Here is a 23993-nt window from a genome sequence, read left to right on the forward strand (position 1 = left end):
ATCAGTTTGGGGAGAATAGACTCTTAATACAGAGTCTTCTGAAGCCATAAATGTGGTCTTGCTGTCCATTTATTGAGGTTCTTATAGCTATTGTCTTACACTTCTCAGTGTGAAGATCAGGCACGTGTATTAAAAATCTCATCCCTAAGTATTTCATGTTTTTATACCATTGAAAACACACTGACATTTCATTTGTGACTGTTTCTCAAACGTAGAACAAAGCTGGTCATCATCGAGCACTGCCCTTGTACCCTGTGACCCCCATAAACTCACTCCACAGCTGAAATGGCATTTCTATGGATTCTTTCCTATTTTCTCATGTACTTGATCATGTCATCTACAATATAAAGGCAGTTTTTCTTCTTCCTTTCCTGTATTTTTGCATTTCATCTCTTTTCCTGGCCTTACTATGCTGGTTAGGTGCTCTGGGACCCGAGGGCATGGAGGGGGGAGTGCGCGGGTCAAGGGAGGGGCGCGCCTGCCTCGCTCTCCCGATACCAGCTGTAGGTTTTCGTATGCGCCCTGTGCCTAGGAAGGACCCTTGCATTCCTACTTTACGGAGGCTTTTTGGGGCGGGGGGGGGGGTGAATGGGTATTGGATTTTGTCAAATGCTTTTCCTGCATTCACTGAGAATATGGTTTTTCTCCTTCATTCTGTTAATACGCTGAATTATACTAACTGGTTTTTAAAATGTCAAATTAAGTGCTAAACCCTGCATTCGGGAGATAAATGCCACTTGATCACATTATCTTCTTGTAAATGTCTCCTTTAATACCTGCTAATATTTTGATAATGCTTTTTCTGTCCTGTTCATGAAGGGCACCAATCTGCCAGTTTTTTGAAATGTCTTTGACTCCCTTCAGCATCAGTGCAATGCTTCATCGAATGAGTCATTAGTTTCTAAAACTCTGTGCAGAACCAGTATGATTTCCTCCTTAAGTGTTTGACGATATTCACCAGGACCAGCAGTTCATTCTACAGGGAGACTTTTGGAGTATGAATTCGATTTATTCATTAACCACATGACCATGTGTTAGGTTAGTTTTTGTCACTTGTATCTTCCAAGAAATATGCACATTTCTTGCATGCTGTCAAATCCGTTGGCATAAAATTATTCATAATATTCTCTGACCCTTTTACCGTCCATAGGATCCAGAGCGAGGTCTCCTCCTTGTACTGGGCCCGGTCACGTGTGTCTTCTCTTGCTTGGATGCTCAGTGCAGCCGAAGTTTACAAATTGTGTTGACCTTCTGAAGAACCGACTTTTGGTTTCACCAACTCTCTCCCTTTTTTCCCCATGCATTTTCTATTTCAAGGATTTCTGCTTTTAGCTTTATTTAGTTCTTTCTTTACTTATTTTTTTTAAAGCAGGCTCCACTCCTCATGTGGGACTTGAACTCACAACCCTGAGATCAAGAGTCACATGTTCCACCGACTGAGCCAGCGAGGCGCCCTTCCTGTATCTGGTTCTACTGACTTCAGCCTTAGGTTGTTTTTTCTCTTTCTGGCTTAAGGCAAAAGCTTTAGTCACTGATTTGAGAACTTCCTTATCTAATACAAATGTATAACCTTCAAAGCCGCAAATTTCTGAAAACTGCTTTAACCGTATCCCACAAATTCTGATATGTTGTGTTTTCATTATAATTTTTTCAAAATAGCTTCTGTCTATTTCATTTCTTCTTTGATCCAGGGTTTATGTAGGTGTACTACTTAATTTCCAAATAATTAGGAATTTTCAAGATTTTGTTGTTGCTTTCCTAATTCCCCCGTGGTCAGAGAATATCCTCTGTGCTTCAGTTCTTTTCAACTTGAGACCTGTTTCCCAATGCCCAACGGTCTATCTTGATGAATGTCCATATTCATGGGCAGGGACATACACCCAGCAGCTGGGCGCCTGATAGCATCAGGCTGGGCGAGAGCGCAGTCCCCTCCTCCGTCCCTCCCGCTGCTGTTTCTGGCTCTGCCCCTCTGCTCTGCGGGTCTGCCTCTCTCTGCTCAGTTTTCTCAGGTTTTGCTTTAGGTCTTTTGAGGCAAGACAGGTATGTACACCTTTAGGATATTTTTTTAGTATCTTCTGGATTCACTGATCCCTTTATTATTATGAAATTATTCCTTGCTTTGGTAATATTTTTGATGTGTACTTTGTCTTCTTTTAAAATATTTTTTAAAAGATTTTATTTATTTATTTATTTGACAGATCGCAAGTAGGCAGAGAGGCAGGCAGAGAGAGAGGGAGGCAAGCAGGCTCCCCGCTGAGCAGAGAGCCCCATGTGGAACTTGATCCCAGGACCCTGGGATCATGACCTGAGCCGAAGGCAGAGGCTTAACCCACGGAGCCACCCAGGCGCCCCGACTTTGCCTTAACAACATCATTTAACCATGGCTCTACATCTGCTTTAAAATTCCTTATTCCCCCTTCTTTTGCCCAACAGCATCTGTGCGTTACCAAACCGTCCACCTGGAAGCAGAAATCAGCCTAACACAGGACTGGAAGGATGAAATGGGCTCGTCATCCCCTCCACCTTCCTAAAGCCAGGTGCTCGCCACAGACGGTGCCCCCACCCCACGACACGCCACCAACACTCCTTAATGGGGCGGCAGAAGGCTGGACTCGTGGCTAAAACTGTCTACGTCAAGGACAGTTTCCAAGGCTGGAAGAAGATGACAGCCTGTCTTGTCACATCGGCCTGCAGCAAGCAGGACGGCTCCGCCGGTCAGCACCGGCCGCCGGCTCGACGCGGGGCGCTGCAGGCCGAGGAGCGGAGCCACGGAACGTGTCAGGGCGCTCCCGCACCCGCAGCCCCTTGCATCAGAAGGGACTGAGGTCAAGGGCTACGTGCTAGGGTCTGATTTCTGCATTCCCCCATCGGAGCCACAAGGCCACACAGCAGCTCTCTGAAGCAGGGGAGGTGGGCCCGCTGCCCTGCGAGTGAGGCCACCTCCAACGGCACACGCGGCGCTAAGGTGGGTTCGCTACGCGGCGACACAGGCAGCCCTCCGTGAAGAAGACCGCGCATTCTCCAGCCAGCGCTCACAAACATGGGGAATGATTCTGTTTCTGGGAATAGAAGAGAAAACTACCCCAGAACATACCAGGTATCCAAATTCAATGGATGAAATCTTGGCCTGCACGATGGACCAAAGTCCCCAGAAGAAATGGGACGCAAGGGCAAACCTGTAATTACAAAAGCAGGAGACGCATGTGAGATGTGTGGCACCGGCCACAGGCCCAGGGATGGGATTTCTTGCTAGCGGGCCCCGCAACTCACTGGGGCACAAACCTAGTCAGCCCTGGCCCACTCAACAGGATTGTACTCCCCAGGGATGGAGAACAGGCTGGGGGCACCACAGCTGGCCTCTCCCTCCTCCGGCTGGGGACAGGTGGACTTGCAGTGTGGACACGCCCAGCAGCCGTCCCTGGCGCTCAGCTACAGTCCCGGGACTCACACGGAGGCCGGGAAGCCATGCAGGCGGCGCGTGCGCTATGGTGGGAAAGAAACTCTGCTTCGGGTGTGAGCACGGGGCATCAGCAACCCTGCAGGCGTCGTGCAGTGAGAGGAGGAACGTGCAGGCCTCTGGTGACTCGCTGGCTTTCCCAGGAGGTAGGGTGCCACCTTGCCCTCACCCCTGCCCTTGCACAGCAGTGAAACAGAGCAGAGGGGAGAGCCTGGCGGTCCCCATCTCTATGCCGTGCCATGGCCACCATTGCCGCGAACCCAAGCTTTCCTTACGACGTGCCTGTGGGCTTCCCTGAACGCTTCAGTGTTCTCCTCAAACCCAACTGTTTCTCTTGTGGTCCCCGATCCCCTACATGTGTCTTGGGCTACCCCTTCTGTCAGGCTCTCCTCCATTTTTCTATTTCCATCCGTGCTAGAACTAGAGAGGGAAGATCTAGGCAGCAGGGGGACCCCAGGGGCAGCGAGGGTGGCCACATGCCCGGCAACGGGGTTGTGGACACTTCAGGAAGAGGTGATCTGTGGCAAGTGGGCTGGACAGGACAAGGGGGGCCAAAGGCACCTAAACATTTTTATCAAAGACTTTCACAAAATCTAGAAGTTTCTCAGCCCTGCTTTGAGAGCTACTGACAAAACAGTTTAAAAGCAAGACTCAAAACCAACACTCACAATTTGTAATTCGTTTTTAAAAGAAACACATTTCTGGACAGCACCCACCACCTGACAAGCACCAAGCGACAAGAGGGCCCAGGCTCTGGGCGGCACCGCCTTGTATGGTCCTGCGGCGTGTGGCTTAGAGCACGGAGCGCCCCCCACGTGCCCGACCCTGTACCCTGACCCCGCTTGCCGCACCTGCTGCCGTGCGGACATCTGGAGAGCTGCCAGATGAGCAGTTTTTGACAGAGTATGAGTCCCGGAAATGTACGGGTATAAAGAAGCTCCTAAAATACTCATGACTGCAGGCCGGCGGCCCCGACTATTGTCTGTAAACACACAGCTATTCTGTAAATTAACCAAAAAAAAAAAAAAAATTACCTATTGACTTCAAGCAACATTTCTTCTTCTATAGTGGACTTTTCTTCATTACTGAGGTTTTCAAATTCATTATGGAATGCAGCCAAGTAATTGGAAATAAAATGGAGCTTAAAAAAAAAAATCACATTAGAGTCAGTGACGGCGAGACAGACGGTATCAGCAGCTGTCAGAAGTCGTGTCAGGAAGCACGACGCACCAGCGGAGCCCGCTCGGCCGGCGGAGCCCAGAGGACCTTGGTGCCTGGTGGGAGCCCAGAAGCTCGCTTGTTGGGGGGCAGCGATCTCCAGCTCCCTGGCAGAGCCCTACTAGGCTCGCCGCACTGTCAGCAAGATAAGCAGAGGAAACCACGACTACTTCTGGACAAAATCACCCAGGTGGAATCGACTCCACAACCGTTTCGCACGGCCTGGTCGCTAAGCAGGGTAAGCCTGTATCATGCATCTCCATGGACAGGCCGGCATGGTGCACAGCCACTCCCTCGGAGCCCGAGGTCCCTGGCAGATGCCCGAGGTCCCTGGCAGATGCCCGAGGTCCCTGGCAGATGCGCCGGCAGAGCAGGAGCCGACGAGACCACGCTGAGGGGCCTTCCACCTCCGAGATGCCGGGGTGACACGTGTGTGTCCGTGAACTGGGAAGGTCTAACTCTGGTTTGGAGAAGAGGGGCTACCAGGTCCCACCCGCAGCCGGCCCACGAATCCGGATTTAGGAGACCCCCCCCCCCGTTCTTCAGACCTCGCACTATACCTAACCGCACCAAAACCGAGCAAACCACCACTCACTTTCTTTTATAAAGAAGGAAACAGCAGGCAGTCACTCTGCCCAGAAAAACGCCATTAACTGATGGCCCACTCGGAACGCCAGCACCGCCTCCCCGCCACCTCGCCCATCTGCCCTCTCCTAGGCGGCTCTACCATCGGCACCCCCTCCCACCAGAAAGCAGTGTTCCAGTCTGAGCACTGTCCTCGCCGGGTGTTCTGGAAGGAGTAGCCCCGGCCCAGGCAAGGGGACAGCCCAGGCCTCTTCAAGTCTAGGTAGCAGCCACCGTCCTGAACGTTTCTTTCCGCACGCGAGGAAACGGAAGCACATGGCGTCAGCAGGGGACACTGAACACTGGCAGATCTGGGTTCAAATACAAGCATCATTTTTAAAACTCATGCCTGAACCACCACACTAGCTGGGTTCATTTCTGGGAGATACTGGATGCTCAAATTGGCCAATGAAGATAGAAAATCTGAAAAGGTCGACACCCTAAGAATCAGTAACTGGTGGCCTTCCCTCACCGGAAGCTCTAGGCCGCACTTCAAGAGCCCTGCTCTGAGAGCTACTGACGAACAGGCCCGCGCTTTCTTACAGAGTCTACCAAATTTTCAAAGAACATCATCTCATCTAAGTTTGGTCCAGAAGGTTACAAAGGGACACCAAACTCATGTTATTCGACCAGCATAATTTTCACTCCAAACCAGATATAAATAGTAATTTTTTTAGATGGCCACTAAAGCCGGTTTCATGTATGTGCGTGGATCAAACACCCCCAAGCAGGAGACTAACGGGGCCCAGCAGAGCTTTCCGAAATGACACACCTCATTTGGATGCTTTATTTTAGGAATTCCAAGACAAAGCTTTAACATTTTACAACTTCTCTTTAGTGGACTAAAGAGAGAAAAGCAGGAGATTACCTACTGGGCGCAGAAAGGGCAGGAAATGAAGAGCAGCAGCTCTCCGTGACTTGTAAAGCTCCTCAGAAAACCGAAATGGAACTGGATTTCCGGGGCTGTGTGATGCGGGCGCCGACACGGCTCGGCCGCCCATCGCCGCGGAAGCGGCCTTTTCACCAGCAGAACCGCCCCCCACTCCTGGCTGGAGAGTGGCACCTCTGGGGCTGCCCAGCGTTCACAAAGGCTTTTACAAAGACTGCTGCTGGGTCTCCTCCTCCCCCCACGCGTGACCTGGAGGCTCGGGACATACTCAAGCTGGTCACAGTCGGCCCCAGAGTGCGGCGGGAGGAGGGCGACCTGCTGAAGACCCAGGATCACCGTGCCTGGCACAGGCCTGTGCTCAAGAGACCTCTCCCGAGTGAAGTCAGCAGCAACCCATCACACCCTTGTCCCCACGCCTCTCTGACCTCTCGGAAACACGGCCGAGCTGGCAGGGGCTCCACGGGAGGGGCTGTCCTATAGCTGCCATTGCAAAGGGGCTGGGCGGCTGCCCTGCGCAGGCTCGGGATACCCTCTCCCCAGCCCAGCTTGCTTCCACATCGCTGCCCGCTCACTCTCAACCCACGGCTCCAACGGCGGGCTGAGGAATGGAGTAGGGGCTCCCAAGGAGGAACTTCCCACAGGGTGATTTCTTTCTTTTTCTTTTTTTTTAACGACTTTATATATTTCAGAGAGAGAACAAGCAGGGTGAGGAGAAGTAGAGGGAGAGGGAGAAGCAGACCCCCCCGCTGAGCAGGGAGTCCGACATGGGGCTCGATCCCAGGACCCTGGGACACCGAGGCGTGCCCCCCATGGGGTGATTCTTCACACAGACCCTGCCCCCCATACTCAGGACAGGAAAGGGAACTGTAACAGCACAGCAGCTACTAAGTCCCAGTGCCCAAAAGACCACTTCTGTCTGCACAGAGTGAAACACACACAGGAAACACCGGAAGCACTGAGATCCCCACCACGGAGGCCAGAAGGCAGATCAGAGGCCAGGCTTTTTAGAAAGAACCAGGAGGAGCTACAGACTGTGCTCGCCAACAGAATGAACACAGGTTCTCTCTGGCCCAGGGATAAAAATGTCAAGTTTGTGTCCTGACACAGAGTAACATTTTAGAGCCACAGGGTTTGCGTAACCATTCTTAAATTTAAAAGGGGTGCCATGAGGGGCACCTGGGTGGCTCAGTCACTAAGTGTCTGCCTTAGGCTCGGGTCATGATCCCGGGGCTCCCTGCTCGGCGGGGAGCCTGCTTCTCCCTCTCCCCACTGCTTGTGCGTGCTCGCTCTCTCTCTCAAATAAACAAAATCTTAAAAACAAAAAGGGGGGTGTCATTAAAAACAAAGATGCAGGGACGCCTAGGTGGCTCAGTGGGTTGGGCAGCTGCCTTGGGCTTGGGTCATGATCCCAGTGTCCTAGGATCAAGTCCCGCATCGGGGTCCTTGCTCGGCGGGGAGCCTGCTTCTCCCTCTGCCTCTGCCGGCCGCTCTGTCTGCCTGTGCTTGCGCACGCTCTCTCTCTGACAAATAAATAAAATCTTAAAAAAAAAAAAAAAAAAAAGATGCAACCAATGCTAACTGCAGAAAACGGACTCCTGCAGTTCAGCTAGCGCCAGCCCGCACTCCGCCGTCCCCCACCTGTTGTTTCTGGGTGGGGTACTTCAGGATGTTGGCTCTGAAGAACGGGTACTTTTCGTAGTTATAGTCGTACATCCATTCACAGAAATGATTCCCGATGTCGAATCCCCTGAAAAAGACGCAAGAGCAGCTGCAGAGAGGGGGCAAAGTGCCAGCCACCAGGCTCCCTGGTCTGAGAAGGGAAAAGGCTGAGTCGTGAGCACCCTCCCCAGCAACAAGCGGTCCTTCCTGAGGACCCTCCAGGGACAACTGCCTCAGGGACTGGGAGAGGCCAGGGGTAGTCACAGAACCAGTGCCGGCAGAGGCTACAGAAGATCAGTCCTCTGATCTCTGAAGCCGACAAACACCAGATTCTGCATTCTGATCAGTCACCGCCGCCTGCCCCCCACCCGTCCGGAACAGGCCCGGGCCGCTTCCTGCGCCGCCGCAGGCTGCCGGGACAGTGTGCAACTCCCGGGGCTGGGGGCCTGGCTGCCAACCTCCTCCCGGGGCGGCCGCACACCTGTAATTGTAACTGCTGTACTCGAAGTCGATGAGCATCAGTCTCTGCTTTTCGGAATTCTCTCTGCCCTCCAGCATTAAGATATTACCTGCAAAAGGGGTTGGATGACGTGCCGTTTACTGCGGGTGCGTGGGCAGTGGAAGGCGCAAGTCCTTGAGCAGAAAGGCCAAGCGTGGTTGTGATCCTGTCAGGGAACCCTGGCCACACAGTGAGGGGGTGCAGGCTGTGGAGCGCCGGGAGCAGCTCCGCCTCCCAAGGCCAGGCCCTCAGCAGAAGGCTCAGGGTCACGCAGACACAAGAGCCCCTGTTCACAGCAGCCCGAGGTCAACGTGGCCCTGCGCTCGCCCGGGAGCAAGAACGGCTGTCCCTCGGCTTGTTGGGGCAGCAGCCCCCCCCACTTTCCACACAGGGGCACGAAGGAAAAATGCTTGTGGCATGCTGGGGTTCCAGCCAACCCAACCCCCAGAAGCGAGGAAGCTGCATCCAGTCCCGCTGTCCTCCCTCATGAGGATGCCATGGCACTGAGCCTCCGTAGGGCTCCGTGGGCCCTACTTGGTCCCACTGCTTTGCCTCACTTGGTTCTCCGAGGAGGAGGCCACAGGCAGCGTTCCTGCCACCATATTCCCTATCAGGCTCGATTCTGGACCCCCAGTGAACGGGCGGCCAGACCCCCCCCCCACTTGCCGCAGCGTCCGGCATCTGTCACTACCAACTGGCCTGTAGGCACCAGTGAGCCAGGTTTTGCTAGTGTTTTGGCCGTGCCCTTTCCGGGTTTCTGCAGGAGGCGCTCTTTCTAGGCTTTTCCACACACAGCTTCTGTGTCCAGGGGCCATTAACAGGAGACGCCCAGAGCAGCGGAACAAATAAATGTACAAACCCCCCCAATCTAGCCTCTCACTGGCCAGCAGACCTCCCTCAGACCCCTCTGGTGACGTCTGCGCAGCTGGCTATCACCTGCTAACGCACATTTACACCCCGCTCGACTTGGTCAGCAATGACCCGCTAATTAATAAACTAACCTATCGCACTGTCTGAGTGATGACTGGTCTTTAACAGGGACTGTCATCAAAATTAAAAACAAACTGCTGAGCCCGGCAAAGGGCCGATGGGGAACGTGAGCCAGCCGCGTCGGAGAGCACAGCGAGAGCAAGGCAGAGCCTCCCCAAAGCCGGCCCGCAGCCCCAGCGGGAGCGAGCCCAGCTAGGTGGGGCCTCCGTCTGACGTCACACGGAGAGGCACCCAGCCTCGTACCTTAGGGAAGGCACAGAAACCCAAAGTCACGGGAGTGACCTGATCCCAGGAGAGCAGGTGGCCTCAGGCCCCTGCGAGGTGCGGCCAGCGCAAGGCCCCCAGCACTGAGCGGGGCAGTCGCCTCCTACCGCGTTCTCTGACCATCAGTCGCGCGTTCACCGGAGTCACATACTGAACACATGTGACTCAGGAGGCTTCAGTTCTTTGGCCAAGCTCCCAGTTTAGTGAATGTTCTCATTTTCTCTTCTCTGTATACGTTTTTTACAAAAAACGGGAGAACACCCATGTATTTTTCTAAAACTTGCTTTTTTTCTCTTCATATATCCTGGTGATTTTTCTGTTGGTCAGCATAAAAACTTGACCTCCTTTTTCTTAGTTCTACGACACCCCGCCACGCGGCTGTCCCATTATTTCAGGCGCGTACGCCTCTCCCCAAGGACACACGCACACCCGGCCTCACGGAACAGGCAGCAGTTCTTACCTTCCTGACAGTCGTTATGACAGAACACGACTGGAGAAGGGGTGGACTCGAGTAGCGACCTGGAGAGGGAATCACACCTCGGGTCAGACGCCACCGCGCCCGGGACTGGACTGGCGCTCGGCAGCACCGTGCAGCCTCCCTGGTGCGGCCTCCCCGCGGCACTGTCACCGTGAGCTCTGAGAGCGTGCCGTCCCCTGGCCGCAGCTCAGCCCGGGGCACCACAGCAGCCCCCCAGCATGCACACCCAGCTCTTCCCGCCCCGCGGGCCCTCCCCAGCCAGAGCATGACCCTCCTGCTCGGTGGGCTCCAGCCCCCGCTTCCATCACACTTCTGATCACAAACGGACGCTATGGGACACATTTGCTCGTCTCTGTCTCTCCTGATAAGACACAAGCGCCTCAAAGGCTGTCTTAGTCTCCATGTCCCCAGCGCCGTGCACACCCAGGAGGGAGGGGAGAGAAGCCGTCGGGCGCTCAGAGAGACCGCGCAGCGCCCCTACCCCCAGCGCCACGGCTCCCCTGACCCGCCCCAGGGACCGTGACCATGACCGGGCCTCACCTCAGGTGCTCCAGCTCCAGGGGCAGGTTGTAGCGCAGGAGGCGGTGCAGCTGCCTCCGCCTGGGCTCCCCCGAGAACGTAATCCTCAGCACCTGGTTCAGGTACCTGGTAGGGGAAAGGAGAAAAAAATCACTGCCCGGCTCTGGGGGCTCACCGGCGGGGCTCCCGCCAAGTCCAAGCCCACTGCAGCAGCGGGACAGAGCCCGGGGCTGCAGGCTTTCCAGAAAGCTCATCTCCCGCCCGGCTGCCCACTCAGGGACCAGAGGGCCGCCGGGGTGAACCCGTACTCACTCTGGCACCTCCGGCAGCCGCTAACCGAAAACTGAGTTAGAGCCAAGCGGTTTGACCACTTACTTTTCCATTGTTCCAAAAAGCCATTTTGGTTCCTTATTGAATGGCATTTTCATACCATGAAACGTGGCCATTTTCTCGGCTATTTCTGCAGAAATATCTGGCACACTTAATTCTTCAGTGTCTAAGCGCCGGCTCTGGAAGGAACAAGGGAGTCAGAAAACAGCACTTCTCTGGGGAGCCTGGAGGGGTGCGACCCCCCCCCCCCACTAAGACCCAGCAGCCAGTTGCGCCGCTGTCTGGCCAGCGCACGGGCCTCCCCAAGGACGCTCCCTTGGACTGCGACCCAGTGACTGCCACAGCGTTTCTCAATGCCCCCACAAGCTAATTCTGTTTTCAACCCTTTGAACCGTGAGAGGGTCCTTCTCACATGTAAGCACTTTGGCGGATCCCACCCCCTCCCCTCGCCCCTCTCCCCCCTCACCAGGGCTCACCCTGCACCCCATGGAAGGCTCCGGGTCTCATGGCAGCTGCATGAGCCCGTGTCCAACTCCTTCAGTGGTGCAGACACCCCGGGCTGACCCCGCGCAGCTGAGAGGTGGTGCTCAGCACAGGTCCTCCTCTGGAGCACGGCCAGGAGCTCAGGGTGGGCCGTGCCCCCTCCTCCACGGTGGCCGCAGCCGCAGCACCCGGCGCGGCCTGGAGCAGGCTCTCAGGGCGCCCGGCTGAACGAAGCCACGAGGGCCCCAGCTCTCCCCGAAGAAATCCCCATCAGCCAAGATCTGTCTTTCCCACACGCACCGCCCCCCTGCAGAAGCCCAAAGAGGCGCTACAGCCGCAGGGGTGAGGGGGTGGCGTCTCCGGGTTGGAGAGAACCCAGCTGCAATTCTGGCTCTAATCCTCACTTCAGTCACGTGGCCAAAGTCTCGCTACTCAGGCCTCTGCATCTGACCTTCGGACTTGTATAAAATGAGAAGCACGACATGGAGTCCCTGGCAGGGCTGCTCTGACCTAGAGCAGACAAGGCAGGCAAGGGCCCGGGACCGGCACCCAGCCAGCGAGGTCTCGACAAATGGTGGGAGGCCGGTGATGAGAGCTAAGAGCTCACTGGCAGCAGCGGGCTCAGCCGCAGTCTCCTCCACTCGGGAAACCTCCAAGGACAGGGGACGTGGCTCTAGTGACAGCTCACTCAGCTTTCACATGGCTTTTAAAAATGCCAGTACTTCGTTTGGCATCACGGAAAGTCTAAGGCCAACCGTGCTCGAAGATTAATGTATTTCAGAGTTCCGAGCTCCCTTCCCAGCACAGGGAAAGAGTGACAGGACACTGACCAGGGTCCCTGGCGGTCACTACTCTCCATACCCTCTGGAAAATGGCTGTGGGGACCAAAAGCGGTGGAACGCATCCCACCCCACGCAGTGCTCAAGAGTAAACCTGGAAATAACACACGCCAGCAGGCTGAGCCAAAGGAAATCACCATTTCTGGGGTCATAGTTGATGACTAGTACTTTAATGTGGTTCAACCTAGTACTTCAACAGAACTTCAAAAAATCTTCACTATACAAAACGTCATACACAGAAGAGGCTAGAATTTCAGAGCTAGCACAGTATCAATCCCACAGATGCTACAACCCACGGACCCTGAACCAGGACAGGACAGTCCGATCATTCTGGGTGGTACTCACTGGTCCTTCACCTGCCCAAAAGAGAGAAGGCTTACCACACGTTATATTTTAAACAGTGTTTAGTTTGCTTTCAGTGGGCTTTACTCAAGTGCTATCCTATGTGTAGTCTTCCACGGCCTGGTTTTCTCACTCAATGTTGTGTCCTTAAGACGTCGCCACTTCTAACCACAGAAAATATTTCCGATTTTCCATACTTTCAGATACTTTATTATCCCATTTGATCCTCATGACAGTCGGAGGCTTTGGTCTTCACTGGGACAGTTATAAATGAAAAAACCGCCAGGTGGCGAGCCAGGTGCCAGGGCGGGAGGGAAGGTCTGCAGCGAGGGTCTACTGGTGGGTTTCCACACAGCTTCCGGCCGGCAGGTTCACAGACAGTGCTGCCACCAGCCAGCAGGGGGCACCCCTCCCGGGACCCAGGTCCCAAAAAGGCGACTACCCCTGGGCAGTGGATTAGACAATTAGGACCCCTTCCTCCAGCCTCCCGCTGAACACAGGTTGAATCCTGGCAAGTCGAGCATCCCTTCAGCCAGGTGTCCTGTGTTTAACCACCTGCACACACAGGTGGCCACGCAATGCAGGGCATGAGCCCATTTGTGACCCCAGTCCTTGAGGCACTCTCACAGCTGAAGATATTACAGCAGCGTTAGAAATGCCCCAGGACAGCAAGAGAAGGCACACAGGCCCGACTGGGATTTGAGCTGGGCCCTGAAACGTCAGAGGAAGCTCACAGGCACCTGGGAGCTGGGGAGACTCAGAGGGAGTGAGCTTGGAGACAAGGCAGAGAGTAGTGGCGGCCCCACAGGGCAAAGACCCAGGTGTGGCCAGGGCCCTGGGGCTCAGCAGGGATTTCTAAAGGTGGTCCAGAAATTGAGAGGAACAAGGGGAAAGGGGAAAGGTTCAGGGCAAGCAGCTTTAGGGGCAATAGGGAATGTTAGGTTTCAAATCTATTTTCATTTGGATGAACACCTCTGCAGGAAAGACAGAGGTTCTAATGTAAATTCAATAGAAATCTATTTTTTCTTTATTTCTGAGACACTTTCATAATGCTGAGGCCCATTTACTATGTCAGCCCACAACATCTCAGACTCCCACAGGACCAAGACAAGGAATCCCTTTTGTCTGCGGCACCTGTCAACCGACCAGCCGAGAACCCCCCTTACCGGGATGAACTGCTCCAGGCGGCCTTGGGGGAAGATGCCGTAGAGCTTGGGCCCAAGCGACCTCTCTGCAAGAATGGCAAACATGACGCTCTCCAGGACCATGGCCTCAGCCCCCTGAAACAGACAGCAATACACCGGAAGTTTACTGAGGGCTGACTACGAGCAGGCTCACAAGTGCTCCCACGCGAGCGGGCTATCTGACCCCCAGCAGCCCTGCCCCCTCATTGTAAGTACGAAGAAACTGAGGTCAATGACTTGTAATCCGCGGGCTCCACACTCGCAACCATCCCACTATACTGAAGAGTGTGAAAATTCAAGTTTAGAGGAGTCACTGACTCCCCAAACAGAACAGTATCTATTGGCATTTTCTTGCTTGTATTTATTTTTAAATTTCTCGAGTACCACCCATGGCATCTTCCCAAATGCCACCCACTCTGGTCGGGGGCTGGCCTGCTTTCCGGCTGAGAGCGTGGAGCAGGAGTGCACTGGTCACAGGGGCCTTCTGGCCTCAAACCAACCCTTCAGGAGGACTGATGAATCTGGGCCTGTGTTGGGGTCAAAGAGCACCGTGGCATGGCACATTCACAGGGCCTGTGCTCTGCTCTTCTCCCCAGCCTTTGGAATGTTTGTCTCTTGCCAAAACCCAATGATGCTCATATGCTACCTTCGGTCCTAATAATCCATGTGGGATCTAGAATGATCCTGTCTTCAAAAACTACCTTTTGGTCTCAGTTCAAATTCACTCTTTAGTTCTTTGCCATTAAACAGCAAATGAGCCTCTAGGCCACTGTGTCTGAGGAGGGGCCGACAAGTATGGCTAGAAAATGCTTTCAGGTGATCCTTACTCACACCTTGTCAGGAAATGCACCCTGGGGATTAGGATCCCGCAGGAACACTGCCCACAGTGAAACAGCTCTTAAACTCAAGTTATAGAAACACACAAGTGGGGGCACCTGCGTGGCTCAGTCGTTAGGCATCTGCCTTCAGCTCAGGTCATGATCCCAGGGTCCTAGGATCGAGCCCCACATCGGGCTCCCTGCTCAGCGGGGAGCCTGCTTCTCCCTCTCCCTCTGCTGCTTCCCCCGCTTGTGCTCTCTTAAAATCTAAAAAACAAAACAAAAAAAACAAAACAACCTACACACCAACAGGACCTACTTGGCAACGACAGGACGCTAAGTTACAGAAAAGAAAAACAGATAAATTACTTTTCCAAAGGACGTGGAACCACATTAGAAGAAAAAGTAATTTGGTCATTTTCACATTTCGGGGAACAAACAGATTTGCCAGTTGGTAACCTCCCAAAATTATAGTTTGGCCACCATCTTGTGTCACCCACAATTACGGTCTGACCACCTGGTGAGGCCTGATTTTTATTCACTCACTTGCAGTTTTGTATCTAGGGCTGCTACGAGCTAAAAACTGTGTCTTCCCCAAATTCACGCATGAAGCCCTAACCCAATGTGATGGTGCAGATCAGGTCATGAGTGTAGTGCATCCACGCGATCAGTGTCCTTATATGAAGCGTCCCAGAGCCTGCTGTTCCTCCCTCTGTCTCTCCACCACGGGAGGACACAGGGAGAAGGCAGCACCCACAGGCCCAGAACCCAACCGTACCAGCACCCTGACCTCCAGCCTCCAGCCTGGTAAGAATCAAAGGTCCGCTGCTGGCAGCCCCGAGGAGTCTGTTATAGCAGCCCAAGGAGACGAAGACACGGACAATACCAATATAGCACTGATCTCTCGGGTCCACGAAGCTCTGGGCAGGTTGGAGAGGGGAAGCCCCCGGAGGAGGTAAGGTCACTGCTGACCCCACGTCCGGCACCAGAGACGCCTGCAGGAGAGCGTGCACAGGTCTGCAAGGTGTTTCTCCAACTCTCCACCTGGAACCCGCACGGAGTGACGTGCTGCGGCGAAGGCGGGCCTGGCACGGCAGGACCCGGTGGCTCCAGGGGGCGGCAGCAGGCAGGCAGCCGCTGGGCGCCCTGCGCTGCCCTCAGCCAGCCGGACCCGCTCCCACCGGCTGCAGGATCTCAGAGTCCCATCAGGATTTCTCCCGTCCTGGTATCCAGGTTTCATGAGAGTTAAAATCGTGTTCTTCAGCTTCCTTCCGTGTAAAGTGACTGAGCCCCAGGGCGTCAGGGCAGGCACCGCATAGAACACATACTCAACGGGCCCTCGAGTTTGAAGTTGCGAACTTCACACACGTGAAGCCCCACTGCGCTCCTTCCGGAGGCTTAGCGCGCTGGGCGCCTTGTTTGCTCGGGACAAAGGCCACCGGGAACAGACTTCACAGGCCGTGCTGTCACTGGACTGGACACACACTGCCCAGAGTCCTCCAGAGCCAAGTCAGCCTGTCGCCGGCATGGTGGCGAGAAGCGGACCGAGACTTGGGAAGTTTGCAATTCTCTTCGGCGTTGCTCTGAACACGGTCAACAAGGAATCTCTTTGTTCACGTGTAATACCGCAGCGCAGTATCTATTCCCAGTACGGAGAAGGGGGAGCTGCGTGCGGAGGGAAGAACGTGGAGGGAGAAACGAAGGAAAACGCTTAAGAAAGACGGGGGGTCAAGAAGCGCGCCCAGTGGACAGGTTCAGAAGGAGAGCAGGTAATCTCAGGACGAGTGCGTCCGCTACAGGAAGCCTTTTTGTAACCATGGGGTCTGCACACAGCTTCCTGCCTGCTCCGTGCGAGTGAGCACAGCAAAGGAGCGCGCACCGTAGAGCACAGGGTGGGGCCCGCATGACCCAGTCCCCTGTCCAGCGCGCCCAGGCCCGGCCACCCAACCAACCACAGCGGGTCCCAGCTCTCAGGACAGGAGGTCCTAGCCTCCACTTGAAACGATTTACTCTGGCTTCAGAAACATTCGTATATATTCAGCCCCCAAATATTTACGGGATGTCCACTACGTGCCTGGCACTGTGGTGAGCCCCGGGGAAAGAAGAACAAGGCACGACTGTCGCCCGCGGGGACCCCCTTCCAGAGCCGGAAGCAGACAAGAGTGCGCAAGGGCGGCACAGGCTGGGGACACTGTGGGGACACGATGGGGCGGGGTGGCTGCTTCTAAGGAGACGGTGACGCGGACTCCTGAGGGGTGAGAAGCAAGCACATTCCAGGAACTGGGAGCCCCCCTCTCCCCGGCCCCGCAGTGGAGCAGAGCGACCCAGGAGGAAGAGGACAAAATGAGCTCGGAGAGGCCGGAGGTCCGGGCCACGAAGCCTTCAGCATCTAAGGCCGCGTATACAGCTGGCGCGCAGCGGACAAGGAGGAACCACACGGAGCCCGAGCACCCCAGTGACTGTCCTCACACAGCAAGCTATCCAACACACCCAACCCCTAAAACAACCTTGTTCACCACTGTGCGAGGCCTTCTAGTATTTTCTAGCCTATTTCATTCTAAAAAGCAGCAAAAATGCTGAAATTTCACGTAGTCTTCGAGGTTTTACAGTCCGTCCCCTGAAGCCCTCGTTCAGATGGGGGTGGAAGAGGCGGCGGCGAGCGTGAAGGCGAGAGCGGTGTCCGGTGATGGCCGTTCAGGAGGGACACGGGGAAGGGCAAGGAGGCCACTGGATTCGGCAACGTGGAAGTCCTTGGTGACAAGACAGGGCAGCGGAAAGGTGGGCAGGGGACCGGCGAATGGAAGAGGGCGGGGGACCGCTGGCTGGAGGGGGGCAGAGGTGCGCACACTGATGATTCACCTTACCTACACAGTTGTATTTCTTTAAAAGAATTAAAATCCTGTAATAAGAATATCAAGGTTATGAACTTTTGTGGGGTTGGTTTTGTTTTTAAATATAGTGTCTCTCTTTTTTTAAGATTTTATTTGTCTGGGGCGCCTGGGTGGCTCAGTGGGTTGGGACTCTGCCTTTGGCTCAGGTCATGATCTCAGGGTTCTGGGATCAAGTCCCACATCGGGCTCTCTGCTCGGCGGGGAGCCTGCTTCCCCCTCTCTCTCTGCCTACTTGTGATCTCTGTCAAATAAACAAATAAAATCTATTTTTTTTTAAAGATTTTATTTGTCAGAGAGAGAGAGAATGCACAAGCAGTGGGGAGCAGCAGGTAGAGGGAAAAGCAGGCTCCCTGCAGAGCAAGGACCCCAATGCGAGACTTGAACCCAGGATGCCAAGACCATGACCCGAGCCAAAGGCAGACGCTCCACCTACCAAGCCAGTCAGTTGTCCCGAGATTATGAACTTTCAGAGAAGACAGAATAGCATTTCTGTGGTATTCTTGCTGAAACTGCATAACCTCATTCCAGGCATGAGAAAAGGTGAGACGAACCTGTGCCAAGGGAACGTTCTATGAAATTACTGATCCATGTGCTTAGCAACACAGAGGCAGTAACACAGAGGCAGACGGGACAAAGGAAGAACCCGCAAAGGCAGTGTGGGGTCCAGGCTGCATGCTGGAACGGGACAGAGAAAGCATCCATGGAGAAACCCGGGAAATTCAGGTAAGGTCTGCAGCTCAGTTGCTGTTATCCCGCGGGTGCTGGTCTCCAGGGCTGCGGGAGGTGTTGGCGCCAGGGAAGCCGGGGAAGGGGCGGAGGGGAGCTCTCTGTACTAGTTCTGCAAACTTTCCTGTAAGTCTACAATTAGTTTGAAATAAAAAGTTAAAAATAAGTAAAACTTGTACAAAAAAGACTGAAATTAAGCACTATAGCAAAACCAATTCCTAATTCTGTGCAGTGGGGCGAGGGCATTTATTACGTTATTCTGTGCTTCCCAAACGCTGAACACTTTTTTCCCCAAAAAGAAAAGAAATCCTGCTACAGAGAGGGAGCAGACGCGGTGCGAGGGCAGCAAGCTCTGGCCCCTGGAAGGAACAGCAGCCACACGCCTGTGGCTGGAGTCGGGAGCACAAGGGAAGGACCTGCCCGTGGGAAGGGCAGGTACAGACACAGACAGCCTGGGCTGGAAGTGGGAAGATGAGGGCTAAGAACACGGCAGCCAGGGCAGGGAATGGCCAGGTCAGGAGGGCGAGCCTCCCAGAGAGGCTGGTGGTCCTCCGGTCCTCCTCTAATGATGTCCAGTGGCTCAGGTGCAGGCCCAGAGAGGGCGAAATGCCAGGGCCAAAGACCAAGCAGACACGGAACTCTTCACCAAACCATGATGGCTCTCAGGAGGGTGTTCAACAGAAGGGAAATAGTCTGAAAGCAGGAACAAGGAGAAAACAAGAAGGACCCCCCACTCCCAGTACCAGGACATGATGGGAAAGCACCTCCCCACGGGGAGCTGCAGGGGAGAAGTCTCTGGGACAGCAAGGCTGTCGCGAGGCCAGTTAGCACAGGAAACGTTTGGAAGAGAGAGGACAAAGACTGCAAAGGCCAGCCATCCAAACGGGCTCACAGAACATCTTGGACTGAGGAGAGGAAGGGACCAGGAATGCGTGCACCAGCAGGCAAGGGGCAGAAGGTTACAGAGCTGTGCAAGGGCTCTGACTACAGCCATCATTCGACAGTTCTATCTGCGCCCCACTGGACAGCGGGCCTGAGAGCCACGGCGAGGCAGCAAGAGGTGGGGAGGTCCTGCCCTGAGCCTAGACCCTCGCAGGAACAGGAGGCAGACACGAATCACATCCTGCTGCAAACTCACAGCCAGAGGAAGTGCAGAGGCCAGGAAGACGGTACTCTCGGCGAGGGCACAAAACAGACACACCTCGTCTAGGGAACACGAGGGCTCCGTGGGAAAGCAACCCTTGGGCAAGGTCCTCACTACAAACAGAAGAGGGCTGGGAAATGGCTGAAGCTGAGAGCATTCCAACTGGGAGGAACAGCATCTGCGAAGAAAACCCCACAGTTTAGGACAACGTGGCTGGAGAGCAAGAATGGGAAAGGACACAGAAGAGAATGGAAAGCTCGGCAGGGGCAGACCACAAGGAAGCTGGCTTGGGGCACAGGGAGGGCTGAAGGACATCAGGGACATCAGGCCGGCGGCTGACCCGATCAGAGCAGCAGCTGGAGCAGGAGGGGAAGCAGAGCCCCCAGAGGAGACAGGGGCAGCCTGGACTAGGGAGGCGGGTGGTACTGAAGATGAGCGCTCAGACCCAGGGTAGAGGCCACAGGGAAACAACTGACCCGTGGCTGAGACATGGGGTGAGGGAGAGAAGGGGGTCCGAAGGGCCTCCTGGCTTTCTGTTGGCAGAGAAAGGAGAAACTGAGGTTCCTTGGAGGCTGTGGGGTGGAGACCAAGTGTTCAGCCTTGGACCTGGCGAGATGGCCAGGGAAAGTGGGCAGCGGATGGCGCTGAGGGGCAGCACCGGAAGAGGGCCTCGGGCCACGTTGTGGGGCACGTCAGACAACAGATCAGACCCAGAAAGGAGCCGAGGAGGGGAAGAAAACATATTGGAACAGGCAGGGTGCTGCCAGGTGCCACCAAGACGCCTCGTTAACTAGAACTGAGAACATGCTGTGGGTCTGGCATCGCGGAGGCCCCTGTGGCCCAGCCTGGTCGACCATCAGGACACACACAGGCCTATACCCCAAGGACTCGGGCTGGCGGAAAACTCTATGTCCATTACTTCCCGCCTGGTGGTGTCTGTCAGCGTCACCCAGAGCACATGTTCTAGATCAGCTAGACAGGGGTTTCCGGGGCAGGGTGTCCCTGGAACCACCCACCGACACATGACGGGGACACATCAGTACTTATATTCTTTCACGATCTCACCATCTTGTTAATTCCCATTTCTTGACAGTTTCAATAACTAGTCTACAGTGAGTAAAAGCGTACTTCTGTCTGTGTTGTGGGCAGTGTGTACGTCCATACAAACCTGCACACACTGGGCCAGTGTGCTCCAAGGTGGCTTATCGCCCCGGCACGAGGACATCACTGCTCTAGAAGCCCCACATCTGAGCCTGAAGAGGGCCCAGGCTGACACATCCGCACTCTCGACCGCAAGCTCTTCTGAACGTCAGCATTCAGAGACGGGGTCATTTTGATCGGGAAGAGGCCCCGCTGACCAGGGCACCCCTGCTTGCCCCGGGCACGGCCTGCTCCAGTGTTGCGTGGATGGAAGAAGGGGGTCAGAAGCCCAGCGCCCGAGCCAGCCTGCCTCCGCGTCCGTCACGCTCAAGCATCTCCCCAAACCACCTTCCCTTGGCACCCCACGTGCTGTTCCGATCGCCGTGAGGACACCACACAACCGCTGCCAACACTGAGCAGGAACTACCACAGCCGGGCCACACACGCTCTCACGCGGGCGGCTCCCCGCGCGGCCGGAGCCCAGCCTCTGAGAGACAGCCCGGCCCCCGGGGGGGCAGTGAGCAGACAGGCACCACGGACACCGCGTGCACCTCAGACAGAGGCAGAAGGCACTTAATTACTTACTTGAAATTCATTTTCTTTCTGAGCTTGGTCGGATCCCTCTTTATTACAGGACCTCTACGAATGAGAAAAAGCAAACACTTCTGGTAAGATGGGGAGCACCAGACAGACACTAGCTTTGCAACCACCAGAACTGTCAGGCTTTACAGAACATCACAGGTCTTTAACGAATGCTTCTCAACCCACGGGTGTCACCAGCGGCAGGCCAAAAGGCACCACCAGTTTCCAGCACTAGGACCAACACCCGAGGAATTGCTTCGTTTCTTTACAAGAAAAGGAACGTGCTGTTGACCCCAAACAGCCGTGTACCTTTTCACAATTTCACTGTCCGAGGAGAGGGAAGCCAATAGGGGGCGCTCTTCCAACCAGGCCTTCCCCAGACAAAGGGCCACGCAGTCTCCCCGATTTAGCTAGGTGGTTCCTTCAAGTCAACACTGTCCTGAGGAAGCTTCCTTCCTGCAAGAACAGGGAGTGTACACACACCCGTGGCAGGTCGCCATGGTCAGCACAGAACGGGGACAGAGAAGAAAGCCCGGTGCAGGCAGGAGCCTTGGCGCAGAACCCGAGCGACGAGCCTGCCGACCTGCTGCTTCCACGGCCTCGCGGGGCTCGCTCGGCCTGTCGCGGGCTCCATCTGCATTCTGCCTCCACCAAGGAGAGGGTCATGCGAATTTACCAAGTCCTTAAACTTACTTCAGATGTTGATATTTTAAGGGATATTTTTATAGCACTTTCCTTACTGAAATGGCCAATTACTGGACACCTGGGATCTAGCAGTAGCGACTAGACGCTTAGTGACCGTCAGCAGCTCTCTGGCCGCGCTCCGTCTCCACGTCACAGATCGTGTCTTTTTAAAAGCCGCCCCCCAGCCCGAGTGCTTGTGCGATAGAAATCTTCACACGATCTTGAATAAGGGGAGGGAGAAAAGCAGGTCAGAAACTTAAGCATCGTGTCAGAATTTTATACTCAAATATTGCCTCTCGAAACGTTATCTGTGATCATTAAACGGAGCCGGCTTAAGCCAGACACAGAAGGAAGCCCATAAAGGGAACTTTTTAAAAATGTTAAGGTAAAAAGATTCTCAAACATCCCGTGAAGAACATACCTTTCCATGCCACAGCTTTATCAAAAATACCTGTACCAAGGGTGGAAAGTGTGGACAGGGTGGGGGGAATGCCACGTTAAGCAACAGCAGCTACGCTAGCACCAAAGAGCCCAGCGCGCTAGAGCCGCGCTCCCGTCCGTCCTGCACGGACACACTCCGCAGACGCTCTGGTGCGCGCTCTGCACAACCGTGCCTGTGCGAGCTTCCTCAGCACAGAGGCAAACAAACGTCCGTGTTCATGACGCTATCTGCAAAAGACTTGCACTTACACATATTCAGTAACATCTTTAACATCCCGTGGAGATCATTTTGTACAAAATACAGAAGTACAAATGGGGGGATAGATACTTTCACTCGTGTGATCTGCGTGTGATCTGCGTTTCTCTGAAGAAACGATGTTAGAGGTTAAATCCCGTTACAGTGAAAGCTAGAGAAATGAAAATCCTCCAGAAATACTTGCAGATGTTTGCTGACGGCTTGCTTGGGTGTGTGACGTGGTGACCTCTCAGGGGGAGCGGTAACTGGGTTCCGCGACAGCTTCGCTCCTTCCTTGCTTCCGAACCACTGCCATGGCCACGCTGCTACCTCAGACTCAGACGTTAGTGGCCCCTCTCTCCCACGCGGCCCAGCAGCTCCTCACAGGGACTCCCTCCTCATAGGGACTCCATCTTTCCTGTAAGGTCCGTCTTCCCCCCCAAAAAACACCAAGCAATCCTGCTGCCCCCTAGGCTTTTTGCCGGCTGAACTAAAGGACCGGCCATGCTGTGAAGCTCCAGGCACAGCCTCCGCCACGGCTTCCAGCGAACTCGCATCCATGGTCCCAATCATGGGGAGAACCGGCTGCCGTGTTCATTTGGATGCAGAACAGGGCCAAAATGCCCCCAAAACATTAAATCCTGTGCTTGTCCTCCCTAAGGAAAGTTAAGACCAAAAAAAGTTCTATGATATGGTATATGGAATTTGGATATTCTATGGAAGTTTGTTGTAACGGGATTTGACCTGTGCCAAATTCTAAATGACTATGGTTATTCCTATGCTGTTATATTCGAACTGTATCTTCTTAGGGAGATACAGTTAATGGGTTATTTAGTCAACAGAAGTCCCTTTCCCTCGTCCAATGGTGCTCTCAAAAGCAAGCCACCTCATCCAAAGTTACAAATTGCCTGAGTTCCCAAGGCCATTCCTTTTTAATAATCACGCCAGTGGCAATAAATTCTGTTAAGAATTTCCCCACCGCTGCCCACTCCATCCCGCCCCCAAATGAAGGCGGTACTTGTGCCATCAGAGCACCATGATGAGGGCAAGTTGGGCTTCTGCCACAGTCAACCTCTGTTCTGTTTCCTCAGTACAAAATGTTCAGCTTCCCTCAATCCTACAAACAGGAAGAGTTAAGACCAGGACATCTCAAAGCAATCAGACAGTCACGGAAAGTGAGAGAAGAGGCCTCATCCCGACGAGCCAATGACAGACAGACGAAGAGGTCAGAGAACTTTTTTGTGCAGGAAGATGGGAAGTAAAATATATCTTGGAATCTGTAGGATTTTCCATCAGAGGCACGAGTTTATCTGAAGCAGATATTAAAATATGTGGTATAAATATGTAACAAGACTCTAAATTTTTTGCCAGCTTTTCATGTTAATAAAAACTAGCTGTCATATATAAAATAAAACTAAAATGTTTTACATTAGGAATTTGAATACTGGTTAATATCAAATAATTACTAAAATCTTTTGATGTAGGGGGTGCCCGGGTGGCTCAGTGGGTTAAAGCCTCTGCCTTCGGCTCAGGTTATGATCCCAGGGTCCTGGGATC

At 54.2% G+C, this 23993-nt stretch overlaps 1 protein-coding gene across 2 annotated transcripts in view; it reads right to left on the reverse strand.

Moving 5' to 3' along the window:
- CHKA (choline kinase alpha) overlaps positions 1-23993 on the reverse strand; it is a 60328-nt gene that overhangs the window by 3080 nt on the left and 33255 nt on the right. Inside the window, exons 3-11 of one of the 2 annotated variants that reach the window (XM_044259851.1) lie at positions 21080-21133; positions 13758-13871; positions 10973-11106; positions 10619-10723; positions 10061-10119; positions 8329-8416; positions 7827-7935; positions 4492-4598; positions 3095-3176 (exon numbers count right to left, since the gene is read on the reverse strand). In XM_044259851.1, coding sequence (XP_044115786.1) covers positions 3095-3176; positions 4492-4598; positions 7827-7935; positions 8329-8416; positions 10061-10119; positions 10619-10723; positions 10973-11106; positions 13758-13871; positions 21080-21133 — 852 coding nt within the window. The remainder of the gene's footprint in view (positions 1-3094; positions 3177-4491; positions 4599-7826; positions 7936-8328; positions 8417-10060; positions 10120-10618; positions 10724-10972; positions 11107-13757; positions 13872-21079; positions 21134-23993) is intronic. The other variant, XM_044259852.1, reaches the window with a different exon arrangement.

Source organism: Neovison vison, chromosome 7 (genome assembly GCF_020171115.1).
Source record: "Neovison vison isolate M4711 chromosome 7, ASM_NN_V1, whole genome shotgun sequence".
NCBI lineage: Eukaryota > Metazoa > Chordata > Mammalia > Carnivora > Mustelidae > Neogale > Neogale vison.